Source organism: Prionailurus bengalensis, chromosome B3 (genome assembly GCF_016509475.1).
Source record: "Prionailurus bengalensis isolate Pbe53 chromosome B3, Fcat_Pben_1.1_paternal_pri, whole genome shotgun sequence".
Lineage (NCBI taxonomy): Eukaryota > Metazoa > Chordata > Mammalia > Carnivora > Felidae > Prionailurus > Prionailurus bengalensis.
The window spans coordinates 55,096,809-55,118,949 of record NC_057355.1 but is presented as its reverse complement, the minus strand read 5'-3'; the positions used below and the strand labels follow the sequence as shown (position 1 = coordinate 55,118,949).

General features: G+C 37.4%; 1 protein-coding gene across 2 annotated transcripts in view; it reads right to left on the bottom strand.

Moving 5' to 3' along the window:
- The window catches only part of SECISBP2L (SECIS binding protein 2 like), a 65,866-nt gene that overhangs the window by 17,220 nt on the left and 26,505 nt on the right, over positions 1–22,141 (bottom strand). For both annotated transcript variants that reach the window (XM_043555461.1, XM_043555462.1), the window contains 6 exons: positions 21,429–21,509; positions 20,756–20,923; positions 20,487–20,628; positions 12,892–13,061; positions 11,840–11,972; positions 9,821–9,983 (listed from right to left, as the gene is read on the bottom strand). In XM_043555461.1, coding sequence (XP_043411396.1) covers positions 9,821–9,983; positions 11,840–11,972; positions 12,892–13,061; positions 20,487–20,628; positions 20,756–20,923; positions 21,429–21,509 — 857 coding nt within the window. The remainder of the gene's footprint in view (positions 1–9,820; positions 9,984–11,839; positions 11,973–12,891; positions 13,062–20,486; positions 20,629–20,755; positions 20,924–21,428; positions 21,510–22,141) is intronic.

The following is a 22,141-nucleotide window of genomic DNA, read 5'->3' as shown; positions in this document are numbered from 1 at the left end:
ATAGCAGAACAAGAAGATCCCAAATCATCTCCTGCCACAGACACACTAAATTACAACATCATATACAACTCTCTCTGAGAATGACTGAAGAACAGCAGAATAGCTCTTCTACAACTAAAGTGAAAAAGCCACACCAGGCAGGTAGGAAAGGCAGAAAAGGGGTCGAGTCAGGACCCACATCCCCTGCTCAGTGACCCCAAGCAGGAGGGATATCACCAACACAGAGGCTATCCTCCCTAAGGAGCAAAGGGTTCAAATCATATATCAAGCATGCCCACTCTTCCTGCACCAGGAAGATGAGGCCCCATAACATCTGGCTTTGAATATAAGTGGGGCTTAACTCCAAGAGAGCTAGAAGGCTAAAGGAAATGGAGATTCCTCTCTTAAAGGGCACAGGCACAAACTCACTGGCTACGCGACCTAGCACAGAGGCAGCAGTTTGAGAAGCGCCTGGGCCACATATGAAGATTTGCTAACTTTAGGGCATGTGCAGGAGGAGCAGGGGTCTGTGGGAACTTTTTCCTGGAACAGAAGCACCGGCAGGAGCTATTTCTGTCACTTTTCTGATACTTTGCTAACACCGCTTGCCCTGCCTCAGCATTTCCCTGTGGACCCACCTCACCCAACATACTGGCCCCAATAGGCATCCCCCTCAAAGTGGCTCCCACCCCACTACATCTAGCAGGTAGCCTCAATCAGATCCCATTCCACCAGACTCAGTGGCCAGCCTAGGCCAGGTTCAAGGCTCCCTCTAAAACAACTCTCATGCCACAACACTCAGCCAAGTGGCCTTGACTGCGATGGGCACCCCCACAAAGCAGCTACTGCCCTGCCACACAGTAGGAATCTTCAGAATGGTGCCTCCCAAACCAGCTACAGCCCCGACCAGCAAAATGCCTGCAACCATTACAGCAGGGCCTTTCAGCCAGGTGCATCTGAGGCCAAACCCACATACCAGTGCGAACCCAGCAGTCACAGCCCAACCATAACAAGAGGGTACATGCAGTCCACATAAGGGACGCCCTTGAAGTACCTGGTTCTGGGGACCAGGGGACGCTGTGCTTCAAGGCCCCACAGGATGCCTCCTACATTAGGCCACTCCATCAAACCCTGAAACATAGCTAATATACCTAATACATCAAAACAAACAGCCAGGCAAAATGAGAAGACAGAGAAATATGTTTCCAATGAAAGAACAAGATAAAACCTCAGAAAAGAATGAAAGAATTCAAAGTAATGGTCATAAAGATGTTCACCGAACTCAAGAAGAATGGATGAACATAGTGAGGATTTCAACAACAGATACAAAATATAAAAAAGGACTAATCAGAGCAGAAGATAAAATGAGAAATACACTAGAGGAAATCAAAAGCACATTAGATGATGCAGAAGAATGATCAGTGATCTGAAAGACAGGGTAGTGAGATTCACCCACGCTGAAGAGCAAGAAGACAAAACAATTTTTACAAACGAGGAAAGGGGCATCTGAGTGGCTCAGTTGGTTAAATGTCCGACCCTTGATTTCAGCTCGGGTCATGATCTCATGGTTTGTGAGTTCGAGCACCCATAGTGAACTCTGTGCTGACAGTACAGAGTCCGCTGGTGATTCTCTCTCTCTCTCTCTCTGCTCCCCCCCCCCACCAAAATAAACCTTTTATTTTTTTTTTAAATGATAGTTTAAGAGACTGAGACAACATCAGGCACACTAACATTTACATTATAGGGGTCCCATAACAAGAAAAGGGAGAGAAAGGAGTAGAAAGCTTATTTGAGGGAAATTAGGGCAGAAAACTTGCCTAACCTGGGAAAGAAAACAGACATCCAGGTCCAGGAAGCACAGAGAACCAAAAATAATATGAATCCAAAGAGATCCACACTAAAGACACATAATAACTAAGATGTTAAAAATTAAAGATCAGGAGATAATCTTAGAAGTCACAAGAAAAAAACCAACTAGTTACATACAAGAGAACATACATAAGATTATCAGTTGATTTTTCAACAGAAACTTTGCAGGCAGAAGGGAATGGCACCATATATTCAAAGTGGCAAAAGGAAAAACCTACAACCCAAGAAATTACTTGGCAGGATTACCATTCAGAATTGAAGAAGGAATGAAGATTTAAAGACAAAAGTTAAGGGAGCTCATCAACACTATACTGCCCTTATAAGAAATGTTAAAGGGACTTCTTTAAGTGGAAGAGAAAAAGCCACAACTAGAAATAAGAAAATTTTAAAAGAAAAAAAATCTCACTATTAAAAGCAAATCTATTGTAAAGGTAGTGAATCAATTACTTATAAAGTTAGTGTGAAGGTTAAAAACCAAAAGTAGTAGAATCAATGATATCTACAATATTTAGTTAAGGGATACAAAACTAAACATGTAAATAAAGTATGTCAAAAACAAAATACTGCAGGGTGGGGAAAAATGTAGTACTTTTAGAACGTACTGTTTTTTTTTTTTTTTTTTAAATTTTAGAGAGAGAGAACATGCACAAGTGGGGGGGGGGGAGGGAGGGAGGGAGGGAGGGAGGGAGAGAGAGATGAGAAACAGAATCTCCAGGAGCCTGCATGCTGAGCATGGGACTGACCCTGGAATCATTACCTGAACTGAAATCAAGTCCAACTCTTGATTTTGGTTCAGGTTGTGATCTCAGGAATCATGAGATCAAACCCCACACTGGGCTCTGCACTGAAAGCACAGAGCCTGCTTGGGATTATCTCTCTCTATGCCCCACACCTGCTTGCATTCTCTCTCAAAATTAATAAACATTAAAAAAAAAAAAGTCAGACGCACAGCTGACTGAGCCATCCAGGTGCCCCAGAATGTGTTTGAACTTAAGCAATCAACTTAAATAAATTTACATACATAAGATATTATATATGAACTTCATGTTAAACAAACCAAAAGCCTGTAATAGATATACAGGAAATAAAGGAATCTAAACATAACACGAAAAAAGTTGTCAAATCACAAGGGAAGAGATCAAAACAAACAAAAAAACTACAAGAATTATAAAGACAACCAGAAAACAAAACAAAAAAAATCACCAGTAAGTACATACCTACTGATAATTACTTTAAGTGTAAATGGAAGAAATATTACAATCAAAGACTCAGGTGGTTGAATGGATAAAAAAGCAAGACCCATCCATATGCTGCTTGTAACAGACTCAATTCAGACCAAAGACACATATGGACTGGAAGTGAAGAGATGGAAAAAGATATTGTATGCACACAGAAATGAAAAGAAAGCTGGGTTAGCAATAGTTACATCAGACAAAACAGACTTTAAAACAAAGACTATACAAGAAACAAAGAAGGACATTAAATAATAGATGGATCAATCTAACAAGGGGATATAACATTGTAAATATCTATGTACCCAACATAGAAGCACCCACATACATAAAGCAGATATTTTCAGACACAAAGGTAAAAATCGATAGTAACACAAGAATAGTAGGGAACTTTAACACTCCACTTACATCAACAGAGAGATCATCCAAAGAGAAAATCAATAAGGAAACCATGGCCTTAAACAACAGATTAGACCAGACAGACTTAAGAGATACATAAAGAACATTCTATCCAAAACAGCAAAATATACATTCTTAAGTGCATATGGAACCCTCTTCAGGATGGATCACCTGTTTGGCCACAAAATTAGTCTCAATACATTTAACAAGACTGAAATCATATCAAGCATCTTTTCAACTACAATGGGATAGAATTAGAAATCAATTACAAGGAAAAAAAAAAAAAACCCAGAAAAAACACAAATGTGAGGAAAATATGAGGAGACCAAATAACATGCAAACAAATAACCAAGAGGTCAAAGAAATCAAAGAGGAAATAAAAAAATATCTTGAGTCAAATGGAAATGGAAATACAACTTCCAAAATCTGTGGGGACAGAGCAAAAATAATTCTAAGAAGGAAGTTTATAATGTTATATAGGCCTATTCTAAGAAACAAGAAAAATCTCCAATAAACAATCTAACCTTACATATAAAGAAACTAAAAAAATAAGAACAAAGCCCAAAGTTAGCAGAAGAAAGTAAATAATAAAGATCAAAGAGGAACTAAATGAAATAGAGACTGAAAAAGAAACAATAGAAAAGATCAATGAAACCAAGAGCCAGTACTCTGAAAAGATAAACAATATTTATATAGACCTACATGGGATTATGTTAAGTGAAATAAATCAGAGAAAAACTACCATATAATTTCATTTATATGTAGAATCTAAAAACCAGTGAACAAATAAAAAACAGAAACAGAACCATAAATACAGAGAATGAACTGACAGATGCCAAGGGGTGGCAGGTGGGAAGATGGGCAAAATGGGTGAAGAGAAGGGGAGATACCTGCTTTAAGGTATAATGGAATGGTAAGTCATAGGGATAAAAGGTACAACATAAGGAATATAGTCAACATTATATGATGACACGTGGTAGCTATACCTGTGGTGGGTGTAACAATGTAAACTTGTCAAATCATTATGTTGTACACTTGAAACTAATGTAATAATGTGTGTCAATTATACTTCAATTAAAAAAAAAAGAAAAAGATTTAAAACAAGGACAATGATAAACCTTTACCTAGAAGGACACCTCAAGAAAAAAAGAGGGGGCCCAATAAACAAAATCAGAAATAAAAGAGAAGTTACAACTAACACCACACAAATACAAAGAATTACAAAAGATCATTATGAAAAATTATACATCAATAAATTGGACAACCAAGAAGAAATGGATAAATTCCTAGAAACATAAAATCTTCCAAAACTGAATCATCAAGAAAAAGAAAATCTGAACACTGTTTACCAGTAATGAAATACCATCAATAATAAAAAAAAAAAAAAAAAAAAAAAATCCCAGCAAAACGTCCAGGACCAGACAGCTTCACAGGTAAATTCTACCACACACTTAAAGAAGAGTTAATACCTATCCTTCTGAAACTCTTCCAAAAACAACAGTGTAGGAACACTTGCAAATTAATTCTATGCGATACCAAAACCAAAGACATTACAAAAAAGAAAATGACAGGTTAATACACCTGATGAATATAGATGCAAAAATCCTCAACAAAATATTAGCAAACCAAATTCAGTAATATATTAAAAGAATCACACACCATGATCAAATGGCATTTATTCCAGAGATGCAGAGATAATTCAATATCCACAAATCAACTGTCATACACGTTAACAAAATGAAGGATAAAAATCATACAATCTTCTCAACAGATGCAGAAAAAAACATTTGACAAAAATTCAATATCCATTTATGATAAAAATTCTCAACAAAGCGGGTACAGAGAGAACATACCACAACACAATAAAGACCAGAGATGACAAACCCCCAGTTAATATCACGCTCCACAGTGAAAAAAATGAAAGCTTTTCCTCTAAGATCAGGAAAACAAGACAAAGATGCCCAGGCTTGCCACTTTCATTCAACACAGTACTGGGAATCTTAGTCACAGCAATCAGAGAAGAAAAGTAAATAAAAGGCATCCCAATTGGCATGGAAGACATGAAATTGTCACTATTTGCAGATGTGCAAATAGTTAGAAATTTGTCAGAAATTTCTATTCGTTAGAAAATACTAAAGACCACACCATAGAACAATTAGAATAAATTAATTCAGTAAAGCTGGAGGATACAAAAGTAATATACAAAAATCTGTTCCATCTCTACACAGTAAAAACAAACTAGCAGAGAGAAAAATTAAGAAAACAATCCCATTTACAACTGCATCAAAAAGAAAAAAATACCTAGGATTACCTAGGAATAAACTTAACCATAGAGGTATAAAACCTGTACTCTGAAAACTGTAAGACATTGATGAAAGAAACTGAAGATGACATAAATTGAAGACAAACTGTGCTCACGGACTGGAAGAACCAATGCAGTCAAATGTCCACACTATCCAAAGCAATTTATAGATACAATGCAATCCCTATCAAAATGGCATTTTTCACAGAATTAGAACAAATAACCCTAAAATTTGTATGGAATCACAAAAGACCCAAAAAGCCAAAGCAAATCTTGAGAAAGAACAAAGCTGGAGGTATGCTCCCAGATTTCAAACTATACTGCAAAGCTATAGTAATCAAAACAGTATGGAACTGGCATAAAAACAGGTCAACAGAACAAAGAGTCCAGAAATAAACCTACACTTAAACGGTTATTCCATGACCAAAAAATCCAAGAATATAACGAATGGGGAAAAGACTGTCTCTTCAACAAATGGTGTGCAGAAAAATGGACAGCTACACGCAAAACAATGAAACCAGAACTGCTTTCATACACGATATACAAAAATAATCTCACAATGGATTAAAGACCTAAATGTAAGACCTAAAACCATGGAACTCCTACAGGAAAACAACATCAGTAAATTCTTGAACATCAGTCTTAGCAGTTTTTTGGGTTTTTTGGATCTGTCTCCTCAGGCAAGGGCAACAAAAGCAAAAATAAGCATTTTTTTGTTTTGTTTTCTGATGAGACTGTATCAAACTAAAAATCTTTTACACAACATAGGAAACCATCAACAAAACAAAACAGCAACCTATTGAATGGGAGAAGATATTTGCAAATGATATATAAGAGATTAATATCCAAAAAAAAATTAATACCCAGATTACATATAAGGACTCCTACAACTCAACATCAAAAAAACCCAAATAATCTGATAAGAAATGGGCAGAAGACCTGAATAGACATTCCAGAAAAGACATACAGATGGCCAACAGACACATGAAAAAATGCTCAACATCGCTAATCTTCAGGTAAATACAAATCAAAACCACAATGAGGCATCACCTCATGCCTATCAGAATAGTTAGAATCAAAAAGAGAAGAAGTGGCAATCCCTATCAAAATAATACCAGCATTCTTCACAGAGCCAGAACAAACAATCCTAAAATCTGTACGGAACCAGACAAGACCCCAAATAGCCAAAGCAATCTTGAAAAAGAAAACCAAAGCTGGAGACATCACAATCCCAGACTTCAAGCTGTATTACAAAGCTGTAATCATCAAGACAGTATGGTACTGGCACAAGAACAGACACTCAGATCAATGGAACAGAATAGAGAACCCAGAAATGGACCCACAAACATAGGGCCAACTCATCTTTGACAAAGTAGGAAAGACTATTCAACGGAATAAAGACAGTCTCTTCAGCAAGTGGTGCTGGGAAAACTGGACAGCGACATACAGAAGAATGAACCTGGACCACTTTCTACACCATACACAAAAATAAACTCAAAATGGATGAAGACCTCAATGTAAGACAGGAAGCCATCAAAATCCTCAAGGAGAAAGCAGGCAAAAACCTCTTTGACCTCAGCCATAACAACTTCTTACTCAATATATCTCTGGAGGCAAGGGAAACAAAAGCAAAAATGAACTATTGGGACCTCATCAAAATTAAAAGCTTCTGCACAGTGAAGGAAACAATCAGCAAAACTAAAAGGCAACTGACGGAATGGGAGAAGATATCTGCAAACCACATATCAGATAAAGGGCTAGTATCCAAAATCTATAAAGAGCTTATCAAACTTGCCACCCAAAAAACAAATAATCCAGTGAAGAAATGAGCAAAAGACATGAATAGACACTTCTCCAAAGAAGACATCCAGATGGCTAACAGACACATGAAAAAATGCTCAACATCACTCATCATCAGGGAAATACAAATCAACACCACAATGAGATACCACCTCACACCTCTCAGAATGGCTAACATTAACACCTCAGGCAATGACAGATGTTGGCAAGGATGCAGAGAAAGGGGATCTCTTTTGCACTGCTGGTGGGAATGCATACTGGTGCAGTCACTCTGGAAAACAGTTTGGAGGTTCCTCAAAAACCTAAAAATAGAACTACCCTATACCCAGCAATTGCAGTACTAGGTATTTACCCAAAGGATACAGGTGTGCTGTTTCGAAGGGGCACATGCACCCCAGTGTTTATAGCAGTGTTATCGACAATAGCCAAAGTAAGGAAAGAGCCCAAATGTCCATCGACAGATGAAAGGATAAAGAAGATGTGGTATATATATACAATGGAGCATTACTCAGCAATCAAAAAGAATGAAATCTTGCCATTTGCAACTATGTGGATGGAACTGGAGAGTATTATGCTAAGCGAAATTAGAGAAAGACAAATATCATATGACTTTACTCATATGAAGAATTTAAGATGAAAAAACAGATGAACATAAGGGAAAGGAAGCAAAAATAATATAAAAACGGGGGCGGGGGGGACACAACATAAGAGACTCTTAAATATGGAGAACAAACAGAGGGTTACTGGAGGGGTTGTGGGAGGGGGGAATGGGCTAACGGGTAAGGGACACTAAGGAATCTACTTCTGAAATCATTGTTCACTATATGCTAACTAACTTAGATGTAAATTAAAAACAATTTAAATAAATAAATAAATAAAGGCAAGAAGCATTGGTGAGGATGTGAAGGAAAGGGAACGCTCATGTACTACTGGGGGGAACAGAACTACCATACAATGTAGCAATTCCATTTCCTGGTATTTACCTGAAGAAAACAAAAACATGAATTCAAAAAGATATATTCACCCCTATGTTCACTGCAGCATTACTCACAATAAACCAAGACATGGAAGGAACCTAAGCATCCACTGATAAATGAATGAATAAAGAAAATGGGGGTGTGGCTATGTGTGGAATATTGTACACTGTGTGTGGCATATTATTTAGCCATAAAAAATAATGAAATCTTGCCATCTGCAACAACGTGGATGGACCCAGGGAATATTATGCTAAGTGAAATAAATCAGAGAAAAACAAATATCATATGATTTTACTTATATATAGAATCTAAAACACAAAACAAGTGACCAAAACAGAAATAGATTCATAAATAGAGAATAAAATTGTGGTTGCCAGATGGGAAGGGAGTGGAGATACAGCTGAAATAGGTGAAACACGAACTTCCAGTTATAAAGTGAGTACATCACGAGGATATAAAACACATCATACAGAATATAGTCAATATTATTGTAATAACTTGGGTGACAGATGGTAACTAAGACTTCTCATGGTGATCATTTCATAATGTATATGATGTCAAATCACTATATAGTACACCTAAAACTAATTATCATATTGTGTATCAACTACACTTCAATTAAAAAAAACAAAGGAACAGAACAAACCAATATGGTTTGGATTCATACTGATTTTTCATTCACCCTGGGATTTTTTCATATGTCATTTTTAAATGTAAAATCAATCCATCTATACAAATGTTAAAATCCTAAAATCCTTCATAGGAGTAACTTCTAGTTCAAGATTACTCACTGATGGGCATTTTAAAACAGAAATATTTGCTTAAAAACAAACAGCTTCATGTAATATGTTTACTTCATGGAACGGGGTCTTAGAAACTTGTAATTTATTCGTTACACAGGGTTTTTTTCTGAAAGGCCAATAGTATAAACAAAAAAGCAAAAGCATTTGAGGAGGAAAAACTTCCTACTAAGGCACTGTATATGTAAGATATAAGAAGTCAAATTTCCAGGTTTATTTATAAACACTATTTGATATAAAAAGAATATTTACTATGAAATCACTTTCATATGAACACTGATAGCTGATAGAAGTCAAATGCTTTAAATACAATAAAACTAGCTGCTAAACATAATTTGAAGGAAGAACTTAAATATCTTTGAAGTGCTGCATGCTCCACCCATCAAGTAATGACAATACTGTATTCAGAACTACAATCAAGATACTTAAACTATTAACCTCAATAATGAGGCTAAAACTTACTCTCTAAATCTTTTGCTGTGGATTTTGGTTATTGTAGAAGATGCCATCGGACTGCCTATCCCAGAACTAGCCGGAGAGCCTTGTGACACAGGTGTCATACAGTATGGAGAATTCTGACTTGCTGGAGAGAGCGAAGTATCACTGGGCATGCTCAGTCCAGTATCTGTGGAGATGTGGGGTGAAGGGAAAGAATTTAGAAATTTTAAATGCTGAAAAGCTATCTACTGATCAATGCTTAGAATGGCAGCTGTCTTTCGTATAACTTCCAAATTCCCCAGAAGCTAACGAGTTGGACCTTGTTTATATCACAAACATTTCTCATATACTACAAAAATGAAGTCTTCCTATTATCTCTTAAAACATACTCTTAAAAACCAAGTACATGGGGCGCCTGGGTGGCGCAGTCGGTTGAGCGTCCGACTTCAGCCAGGTCACGATCTCGCGGTCCGTGAGTTCGAGCCCCGCGTCGGGCTCTGGGCTGATGGCTCAGAGCCTGGAGCCTGTTTCTGATTCTGTGTCTCCCTCTCTCTCTGCCCCTCCCCCGTTCATGCTGTCTCTCTCTGTCCCCCAAAAAATAAATAAACGTTGAAAAAAAAAAAAAATTAAAAAAAAAAAAAAAACAAAAAAACAAAAAACCAAGTACAGCCGAGCCTGTAAGTCTCTACAGAAGAGAGGAGAGAAAGCCAAATGATCTAAAACATGTATTCTTAGAGGATTTAAATTGAAGAACAAAGGTAATAACTTTTGAACCTCTTTCCAGATCATATTACCCATCTCCTTCGTCTCAATTTTTTCACCTATTTCTTAGAAATACATTTTTTAACTGTCTACAAATTCCCATTGCTGCTGGCAGTGATGAATTCTACCTCACTCATTCTCTCCACACCACTCCTCATTTCTTCAGACACCACCCCAGTTTCTCTCTCATTTGGTCTTTGCTTCTGTGCTCAGGCAGCCTCATTCTTTAGATATACCACCTCTTGATTTCACTGCCCCCTTCATTTACTGCTTCTTTCTTAAACAGTTAAATTCAAGAAATGAGTTATTTTTTGTACTCCAGTCCACTAATTAGCAAGTCACACATGTATCTTATCTCCCTACCAATGATAAGCTTTTTGGAGCAGGACAATCCATTCTTTATTACATTTCCTGACCTTCTACCCCCAACCCAGTTACTGAAGTACACATGGTAAGTGTTCAATAAACACTTGAATGAATGTTGAATTCATCCATTTTTGAATGAATGGATAAACCTAAATACAAAGGCAAGGATATTTAATTGAGAGAAAAGGGGAATGCTAGCCAAATATGTCCTGGCTGAACAATCTTTAGAAGCACTCATTTTTCTACACAATGGAACACTACCAGTTAATATGTGGAAATCAGACTTGAATGTGTTGCAGAAAGGAATATACATATACCAGCAGAAAAGGGGACCTAGCCAGGGATCTCTTTAAATCTTTCTTCCACAGCAGTAAAAATACCAGAAAGAATGTACAGTTTTGCTGAGGTCCCATTCAAAATGATATGTGCTGGCTACTGTATGGGACTATATCTTATTGATCAACTGAATTCTGTACTACAAAAGGCTTTGTAATTCTTTACTCATTGTGGTATATGTATTAATTCATAAAAGCAAGAAAGAAAATCAACAAAAACAATTCAATGAAAAATAGTCCTGTGACGAAAATAGCCAGTAGTGTTCTAGATACGAAAGAAGACAAAATGAAAGAACTATGAGTTACATAAGATACATTGGTGAGATCATAATTATTAGTGTATACAACAAATTCAGGACTCAAGCCTCAAAAATGCCACAGTTCTGCTATATAACACCTGCCCCTTCCCCCTGCTAAATATCTCCCTATAGAGGCATCTTCAAAACAAACCACTCTCAAAAATAAAGAAATTTACATAAAATATGGAGCATATCCTCCAATTAGGATAATAACTAGTGATGGCTTATTAATTAAAATACTCTGAACCATTCCACGAGAAGGGAGAAAGGGACAATCTTACCTTCCTGGGAAACAATCTCCTGTGGCAAATCATCAATAAAATCTAAGTGCATTTCTATTGGTTCCTCAGATCCCAAAAGGTTGTGGTCCACAGTTAAACGGCCCTTCTTTTCCTCTCTTTCTTTCAAAATAACCTAAAAGTCATTACCAATCTTTAATTACTGATCACTCTTTAAGAATGTATAGAATGATTAAAATGTTCACTATTACACAGATACAGTTCACTTAAAAATGGACATGAGGAGTTTGGTTGGCTACATGTTTAGTTGGCTACAAACAAACTGGCAAAAAAAAAAAAAAATGTAATTTTAGGCCCTGTAGTTGAAAAAGGTACCATATCCAAAATAAAGGAAGGCAATTATGCTGTATAATGCTACAGCTATCAAACCACACCTGCTTCACGCTTTAACTCCTGATTGACAAACTAGAGTTTCCACAAAAATGGATAAAATAACAAGTGTGGAAACCAGGTCATACAGTTTAACATTAAATTTACATTTTGCAGTTTTCAATTATTTGAACCTGGATTATCTCATTCTGCTCCTAACAATACTGAGTTAGGGGCACCTGGCAGGCTTAGTTGGTACAGCATGCGACTCTGGATCTTGGGGTTATTGAGTTCAAGCTCCATGCTGGGTGCAGAGATTACACCCACAAAAATAAAATACTGAGTTAAACAGAGCCGATATTATCCCAACTTATAGATGAAGAAGATAAGGGTAAGAAAGGTTTGCCTAAAACTATATAATTTAGTACCAGAATCTAGGGCTTCTGATTCCTACAGTCCAATGTTTTGGATGCTAAATGTTTAACTTCTTTTGCTTTTTTTTAACCTTACAGAAAGAACTCATCCTCCAGGGTTTTGTTCAATATAGAAAGATAATCATGATGCTGATGATATCCCCAACTTTCAATTAACTATTCATCATAAAGATATACACCTATAAATATCTCATAACAATCTGTTGGCTAAAATGCCACAACTACTTTTGCAAAACATTTTAAATCCTTAAATTTAACTTGTAAAATAAACATCTCCAGGTTTCGGTTTACCTTTTTAAGTGCTGTGGGTCGTTTTAGTTTAGCAATTTCCTTCTCTTTTCCTTTCTTTGCTTTAGAGGAAGTAATGTCCAAAGAATTAAAGGATGTCAAACATGGCTGACTTTTGGTTAAGGGTTTTCTGTTAGTAGAGTCTTTAGTGTGAAAAGAAGCTGCAGTGACCACTAAAAACAAACAAGAACATTAGCTTTACTATTACAGCCAGCGCCGCATACAATGAACATTTCTAATGATAAATCTACAAGAACATCCTCTTCTTGTGGGAGAATAGACATCATAATAGTAGGAGTAATACAGGGCCATGCAGTATCTCTCAGGTACAGCTTTTATGCATCTGTTTAACCTCCATAAGATAAAGATGACAAAGCCAATGCAGGTAACTAATTTAGCAATCCAAAGCAGGGACAAATAAATTATTAGTTCTACTCCACAGCAGCAAGCCTCAAGCATGGCAATTCTTTGCAACTGGTCTCCAGGCAGAACCACTCTACCTCTGCAATTTCAAAACTTTGCACCTCTCCTTATTCCTACGGAATCTTACATAAGAATCACCCTTATATAGGGCACCTAGGTGGCTCAGTCTGTTAAGCTGACTTAAGCTCAGGACACGATCTCATGGTTCATGAGTTCAAGCCTGGCATCAGGCTTTCTGCTGTCAGCACAGAGCCCACTTCAGATCCTCTGTCTCCCTCTCCCTGCCATTCCCCCATGCGGGTGTTTTCTCTCTCTCTCTCTCTCACTCTCAAATAAACATTAAAAAAATTATTAAAAAACCATCACCCTTTTATATGAAATAGTCTATCACTCCTCATTTCCATCCACCAGTGAAGAGTGATCTTCCCCTTTGGCTGCACTCTCAGTACTATTCAGCAGTTCTTTTACACCTGATTGATACCCTCACCCAGTAGTGGTGACCCAGTCCTTTAGCAGTCCAAGGACCTTATCCTCAATCCTAGTGCTCTAGCAGCAAAGCTCTCCTATTACTCCCCTGAGAAGCTGGCATAAACGGATATGCCAGGCACCTGGGTTGTTCAGTCGGTTTAGCATCCAACTTTGGCTCAGGTCATGATCTCACAGTCCGTGAGTTCGAGCCCCATGTCAGGCACTGTGCTGACAGCTTAGAGCCTGGAACCTGCTTCAGAGTCCATGTCTCCCTCTCTCTCTCTCTCTGCCCCTCCCCTGCCTGCGCTCCCTCTCTCTCTCAAAAATAAACATAAAAAAACATTAAATGAATCAACGCTCCTGTATCCTTTGAATAAATTCCTAGTAGTGCTATTGCTGGGTCGTAGGATAGTTCTATTTTTAATTTTTCTGAGGAACCTCCACAAGGTTTTCCACAGCGGCTGCACCAGTTTGCATTCCCACCAACAGTGCAAGAGGGTTCACTTTTTTCCACATCCTCACCAGCATCTGCTGTTTCCTGAGTTGTTAATTTTAGCCACTATGACCGGTGTGAGGTGGTATTTCATTGTGGTTTTGATCTGTATTTCTCTGATGATGAGTGATGTTGACCATCTTTTCACGTGTTTGTTGGCCATCTGGATGTCTTTTTTGAAAAAGTGTCTATTCACGTCTTCTCCCCATTCCTTCACTGGATTATTTGTTTTTCAGGTGTTGAGTATGGTAAGTTCTTTATAGATTTTTGGATACTAACCCTTTATCTGATAGGTCATTTGCAAGTATCTTCTCCCATTCCATCAGTTGCCTTTTAGTTCTGTTGATTGTTTCCTTTGCGGTATAAAAGCTTTTTACCCTGAGGAGGTCCCAATAATTCATTTTTGCTTTTTATTCCCTTGCCTTTGGAGATGTGTCAAGCAAGAAATTGGTGTGGCTGAGGTCAGAGGTTGTTGCCTGCTTTCTCCTCTAGGGTTTTGATGGCGTCTTGTCTCACATTTAGGTCTTTCATCCATTTTGAGTTTATTTTTGCGTATGGTGTAAGAAAGTGGTCTAGTTTCATTCTTCTGCATGTCACTGTCTAGAGACTGTCTTTTTTTCCATTGGATACTCTTTCCTGCTTTGTCAAAGATTAGCTGGCCATACATTTGTGGGTCCAATTCTGGGTTCTCTATTCTATTCCATTGGTCTATATGTCTGTTTTTGTGCCAATACCACACATACTGTCTTGCTGATTACAACTTTGTAGTAGAGTCTGGGATTGTCATGCTTCCCACTCTGGTTTCCTTTTTCAATATTATTTTGGATATTTGGGGTCTTTTGTGGTTCTATACAAATTTTAGGATTGTTTGTTCTAGCTTTGAGAAGAATGCTGGGGCAATTTTGATTGGGATTCCATTGAATGTGTAGATTGCTTTGGGTAGTATTGACTTTTTAACAATATTTATTCTTCCAATCCATGAGCATGGAATTTTTTCCATTTCTTTGTGTCTTCTTCAATTCCCTTCATAAGCTTTCTAGAGTTTTCAGCATACGGATCTTTTACATCTTTGGTTAGGTTTATTCCTAGGTATTTTATGGTTCTTGGTGCAATTGTAAATGGGATCAATTTCTTGATTTCTCTGTTGCTTCATTATTGGTGTATACAAATGCAACCGATTTCTGTACACTGATTTTGTACCCAGCGACTTTGCTGAATTCATGTATCAATTCTAGCAGCCTTTTGGTGAAGTCTTTCGGGTTTTCCATGTAGAGTATCATGTTGTCTGCGAAAAGTGAAAGTTTGACTTCTTCTTTGCCAGTTTTGATGCCTTTTATTTCATTTTGTTGTCTGACTGCTGATGCTAGGACTTCCAACACTATATTAAACAACAATGGTGAGAGTGGACATCCCTGTTGTGTTGCTGATCTCAGGGGGAAAGCTCTCAGTTTTTCCCCATTGAGGATGATATTAGCTATGGGCTTTTAATATAGGGCTTTTATGATGTTTAGGTATGTTCCTTCTATCCTGACTTTCTTGAGGGTTTTTACTAAGAAAGGATGCTGTATTTGTAAAAATGGTTTTTCTGCATCTATTGACACAATCATATGGTTCTTATCCTTTCTTTTATTAATGTGATGTATCACACTGACTGATTTGCAAATATTGAACCAGCCCTGCAGTCCAGGAATGAATCCCACTTGATCATAGTAAGTAATTCTTTTTATATGCTATTGAATTCGATCTGCTAGTATCTTGTTGAGAATTTTTGCATCCATGTTCATCAGGGATATTGGCCTATAATTCTCCTTTTTTTGTGGGGTCTCTGGTTAGGGAATCAAAGTAATGCTGGCTTCATAGAATGAGTCTGGAAGTTTTCCTTCCATTTCTATTTTTTGGAACAGCCTGAGAAGGACAGGTATCAACTCTGCTTTAAATGTCTGGTAGAATTCCTAGGGAAGCCATCTGGTCCAGGACTCTTATTTGTTGGCAGATTTTTGATAGCTGATTCAATTTCTTCACTGCTTATGGGTCTGTTCAAACTTTCTATTTCTTCCCATTTGAGTTTTGGTACAGTGTGAGTGTCTAGGAATTTGTCCACTTCTTCCAGGTTGTCCAGTTTGTTGGCATATAATTTTTCATAGAATTCTCCAATAATTGCTTGTATTTCTGAGGGATTGTGATAAATCCATTTTCATTCATGATTTTATCTATTGGGGTCCTCTCTCTTTTCTTTTTGAGAAGTCTGGCTAGGGGTTTATTAATTTTGTTTATTTTTTCAAAACAACAGCTCTTAGTTTCATTGATCTGTTCTACTGGGGTTTTTTTTGTTTTTCTGTTTTTGGATTCTATATTGTTTATTTCTGCTCTGATCATTATTATTTCTCTCCTTCTGCTGGCCTTGGGGTTTCTTTGTTGTTCTGCTTCTAGTTTCTTTCAGTGCACTGTTAGATTTTGTATTTGGGATTTTTCTTGTTTCTTGAAACAGGCCTGGATTGCAATGTATTTTCCTCTCAGGACTGCCTTTGCTGCATCCCAAAGGGTATGAATTGTTGTGTTTTCACTTTCATTTGTTTCCATATATTTTTTAATTTCTTCTTTAACTGCCTGGTTCACCCCTTCATTCTTTAGTAGTATGTTCTTTAACCTCCATGCATTTGGAGGTTTTCCAAAAATGTTTATAATAGCATTTTCAACAATAGCCAAATTATAGAAAGAGCCTAAATGTCCATCAACTGTTGAATAGATAAAGAAGATGTGGTTTATGTATACAATGGAATACTACTTGGCAATGAGAAAGAATGAAATCATGCCATTTGCAGCAACACAGATGGAACTGGATGGTGTTATGTTGAGTGAAATAAGTCTGTCAGAGAAAGACAGATATCATATGTTTTCACTCATATGTGGATCTTGAGAAACCTAACAGAAGACCATGGGGGAAGGAAAGGAGAAAAAATAGTTACAAACAAAGAGGGAGAGAGGCAAACCATAAGAGACTCTTAAATCTAGAGAACAATCTGACAGTTGATGGGGGTGGGGAAGAGGGGAATATGGGTGATGGGCACTGAGGAAGGCACTTGTTGGGATGAGCACTGGATGTTGTATGTAAGCGATGAACCACAGGAATCTACCCAAAAACCAAGAGCACACTTTACACACTGTATGTTAGCCAAAATTATATATATATATATATATATACATATATATATATATATATGTATATATATATATATATATAAGTTAAATGTACATGCCACCTGAGAGGAGGCAGAAGGCATCCTAATTCCTGTTCACTGTGTATCACCACTGTGTATCACCACCTCTCCTCTTAATCCCATCTCAGGGGGCGCTTGGGTGGCTCAGTTGGTCAAGCTTCTGACTCTTGATTTCAGCTCAGGTCATGATCTCACAGTTTCATGAGTTCAAGCCCCACACCAGGCTCTGCACTGACAGCGTGGAGCCTGCTTGAGATTTTCCCTCTCTGTCTGACACTCTCTTGCTCATACTGTTTCTCAAAAATAAATAATAAATAAAAATCTTTAAAAAAGAAATCCCATCTCAGGATTAATTTCCCAAGGATCTTGCTCTACGCATTTCCCCTTCATCTTTCAAGGTCTTCCTCGACCCCCAAATCTTTTCCCTATCTCCCAACAAGAAGCTAAATCTTCTGTATATAGAAGAAAGAAAAACAAAAAACAGACAAACCAACAAAACCATTCCCCTGACTGGCTTCCCCTCACGCTAAAGTACTATCACTCCCCTTTCCTCCCTTACTAAACTTCTCAATAGTCTGCTTTACCAGTTATTTACACTGATGTGGATGCTATCTAATTGTAGCTGATTGACAAGGTAAGCTTAGGATCCTTCTACGTGGCCATTTTCCCCAGAGGTCCTCAAGAGTCTGCTTTCTGGTCTCTGTCCTACCCATGTGCTCACAAATGCTATGGTCAAGATCACATACAAGCTTGCAATCACTAAATCTAATTCTTCTTGCTGTCCTTTAAATCTAAGCACACCACAAGACTTTAGCCTTGAATATATTTTCCTAACTTTTCTTTCCCCTAACAACCTTATGTTGCCATAACAACCTTATGCTACACTTCTATCTGTCTTTGAAACTCACTGACTTCTAACCTAAACTGCACATAACTACAATTTAAATAGGCACCATCAGGATATCCCTAACTAGCATTTCAAACACAACAGGGCTGGAGTCTATTCTTCCCAACAAAAATTCTTCTTCCATGATCCCTGTTTGATATCATTATAATCACCACAATCCTCCAACGAGGAGAGTTTGGAGTCCTCTTTAACCTGTTTCCACATTCCATCAGTTAAAAAACAAACAAACAAAACCCTATCAATTCCTCATAATCTTTTGACATACCTACAATAGTCTCACTCTTTTCTTGGACTTCCCAAGAAAGTCCATTTTTTTGCAATCAATACTTTCTCATTTAAACACTGGTGACAGGTTAGAGGTTAATCTCATTTCCATCTGACAAGAATTATACTCTCCCTTCAAAGCCCAATCCAAATGTTATGATATATGAAGTGATTTGTAACATCCTCCCCATACCTCTCCATTGACTATTATAAATCACTCTTCTCTTCTGAAAGTTCATAAAACTTTGCTGGTATCCTTCCTAAGGCACTGCTCTTTATTAGTTATTTATGTATGTCTTTCTCCCCAACTAGATTATTAACTTTTTAATCTGTAATTCCACAGTCCTTGACATGCTTTCCATGTAAATATTTACAGTTGTATAAATTAACATTTGCTAAATAAATCAAAGTTATAACAATAAAGCCATCACAGGTTAACAATCTCTTCTCCACAGTAATTAGTTAACATTTATTGAGTGATTATAACCCAGATACTCTTCTGACCACATTACATGTACCATCTCATTTACTCTTCCAAACAACCCTGAAGTAGGTACTATCATTACCTCCATCTTAATGTCAGGAAATAACTTGCCAAGGAAATACACAGAAGAACAGATTTCAAACCTAGGCAACTCAATTCCAAAGCCCCTGCTTGTTGCCATGAGGCCGTACTGCCTCCAGAATACTGCTAACTGTCAGTTCCACTGCTATAGTCCTTTACTCTTTCAATGAGATGTAATTGCCTCTCTCTCCAACTCAACAACATGCAACTCAAAAGCTCAGTACATATTCAATACTATTTTTACTAACAGTTACTCAAAGCTAAGGTTTATACTGGACACGTAACTAGCTGTAGGTATAAACATTCTGCACGTAGAACTAAAGTTATATTCTGTTAATTATCTTCTGTCTAAAGACAGACCCTTTACATAGGAACAGAAGAAACAGAATATTCAATTCTGCGTCTTAACATCTGCTTTTTGTTGGTGCCTTTCCCCTTCCTTTATCTTACTTCTCTTCCTCTCTAACTAAGGCTATGAAAAGAAATAAGGGAACACATAACTGCTGAATTTTAAATCTGATAAGGTTTGCTAAAATATACATTACTGTTTCAGTAGAAAGCCAAATCATTCATATTCTCTCTCTCTCTCTCTCTCACACATACACACACCTTGATCAAAATTCCTATGTTTCCCATTATCCAATTTAAAAGTTATAAAGCCAAATTAGTTGTGATTCTTATTTCAATCTCTGAGGAAGAAAAACATTAGCTGGTTCACAATTACACCAACTGACATTTGTACAGAGACCCGAAGGACCTGAAAGAACAAACCACACATTGATATATGAGGAAGGAGAATTCTGGGGAAAGGAAATAGTAAGCACAAAGATACTGAGCTAGGAGCATGTTGGGTGTGTCTGTGGAACAGCAAGGGGGCTGACTGGCTACAGCAGTGTGTGCCAGAGAGAATGGTGATGGGGGCAAAAAGGTTACAGGATCAGCTAAGATGTGGCTTTAGTCAGGACTCCAGCCGTACTCCAAGTGAGATCAAGAGCTACTGGAGGGTTCTGAGTAGTGGAGTGATAGAATCCTATTCATATTTTTAAAAGATCACTCCTTTCAAGATAGAGTGCAGTTATAGCAGGAGGGAAAGGTAAGTAACAGGAGGTTACTACAATGCAGTACAATGATGGGGCGATGAGGGTAACAGAAGAGCTGGTGAGAAGACTCTGGATTTTTCAGATATATATAATTTAAATTAACAATATTCAAAATATATTACCAAAAGCAAACAGCAAATTCCTCAAATAATGACATCACCTGTATATGACAGAGGTCTGGTATTAGTAATCTGCCGTGCTTTCATCGCTTGTTGTTGTTTTTCCAGAGCTGCTAGCATGTCCCCCAAATCTAGCTGCACAGGTGTTTTATTCTTTTTTCCAGCTGCCTTTGATAAAGCTTCCTGCAAGGTAATACGAAAACATTTATTTTTTGTGATAGTATGAAAGTGTGGCAATTTATGATGATTATATTTGTCTTTCTGTCCCCAAATCTACCAATTATATTTGTTCACAAAAATGAATAAATACCTGTAGTTTTTTTTGCTCCATACTTATTTCTGAATATTCTTGAGCCGTGGCAAGGGCTGCTGCTAAAGCTTTCTTCTTCTGACTTTTTGCACGTTTAGGAACGGAAGTTGTAATGGGAATTGGAGTCTGCACTATATTGATTGGTGAGTTTTCAGGTAAATCATCCAACTAAGATAACCAGACAAAAACACTGTTACTGATTCCACAAAAGACTACGTTAAGGAAAGACAATCCAGAATATGGGGTGTCCTCCAGTATAACTGGACAGGACTCTTTGAGAATTCAATGTCATAAAGAACAGAGTAAGATGATGTGATCATTCCAGACTGGAAAATAATAGAGATAAAACAGCTTACTGCAATTGGTGATGCTTGTCTGGATCCTGGCCTGAAAACAAAATAACTCCCAAGTAAGTCAAGTTTTCCAACAAGTACGCTGTATGATCATTTAATTAATGGCATTGTCTTGTCTGTAATAGAACTATGGATTTTATAGGAAAGTGTCTTTGTTCTGGCAATGCTGAAAATAAGTATGAAGTACTAAATACATGGTTTCTTGTCTACCATGCTGCCCCCCATGTCTTTATACTAAACTATAATACTTCTTTTCAACATAACCGTAGTTCAAAAGATGTTCAAGTATTTTGCTTATCTTTTTAAAAAGGGCCACTTACTACTTTTGAAGAAAGTTTCTGTTGAATAGTATCATCTTTAGCATTTCCATTCTCGTTTAGCTCTCGAAATCCATCTTCATCCTGAAACAGTTCCACATGTTAAGTAAAAGCAGTTCAAAGCAATAAACTCTTAAGAAAAACATTTTACAATGTTGAAGAGTAATAAAAAATGGGCAAGTAATTTTTTAAATTCTAAAAGTAAACTATTTAAAGTCAGTCTTAAAAAGGAAATCTCATCTCTCATGTTATAATACAGCTAATTTCATTATTCAACAATGGGGGCATATCTGCACACGTCCACCCTTTGGATTTCTATATCTACCATACCATTTTTATTAGTTCTACTTAAAAAACAAAAAGTTTATTAATGTGTCTTGAGAGAGAGAAAGAGAGAGAAAGAAAGAGAGAAAGAGAGAGAGAGAGAGAGAGAGAGAGAGCGCACACGCGTGTGTGAGCAAGGGAAGGGCAGAGGCCGAGAGAGAGAATCCCGAGCAGGCTCCGCACCGTCGGACTCGATCTCACAAACTGTGAGATCATGACCTGATCCCAAATCAAGAGTAGGGCACTTAACTGACTGAGCCATCCAGGTGCCTCTAATTAATTCTACTCTTTTTTTTTTTTAATTTTTTTTTCAACGTTTTTATTTATTTTTGGGACAGAGAGAGACAGAGCATGAATGGGGGAGGGGCAGAGAGAGAGGGAGACACAGAATT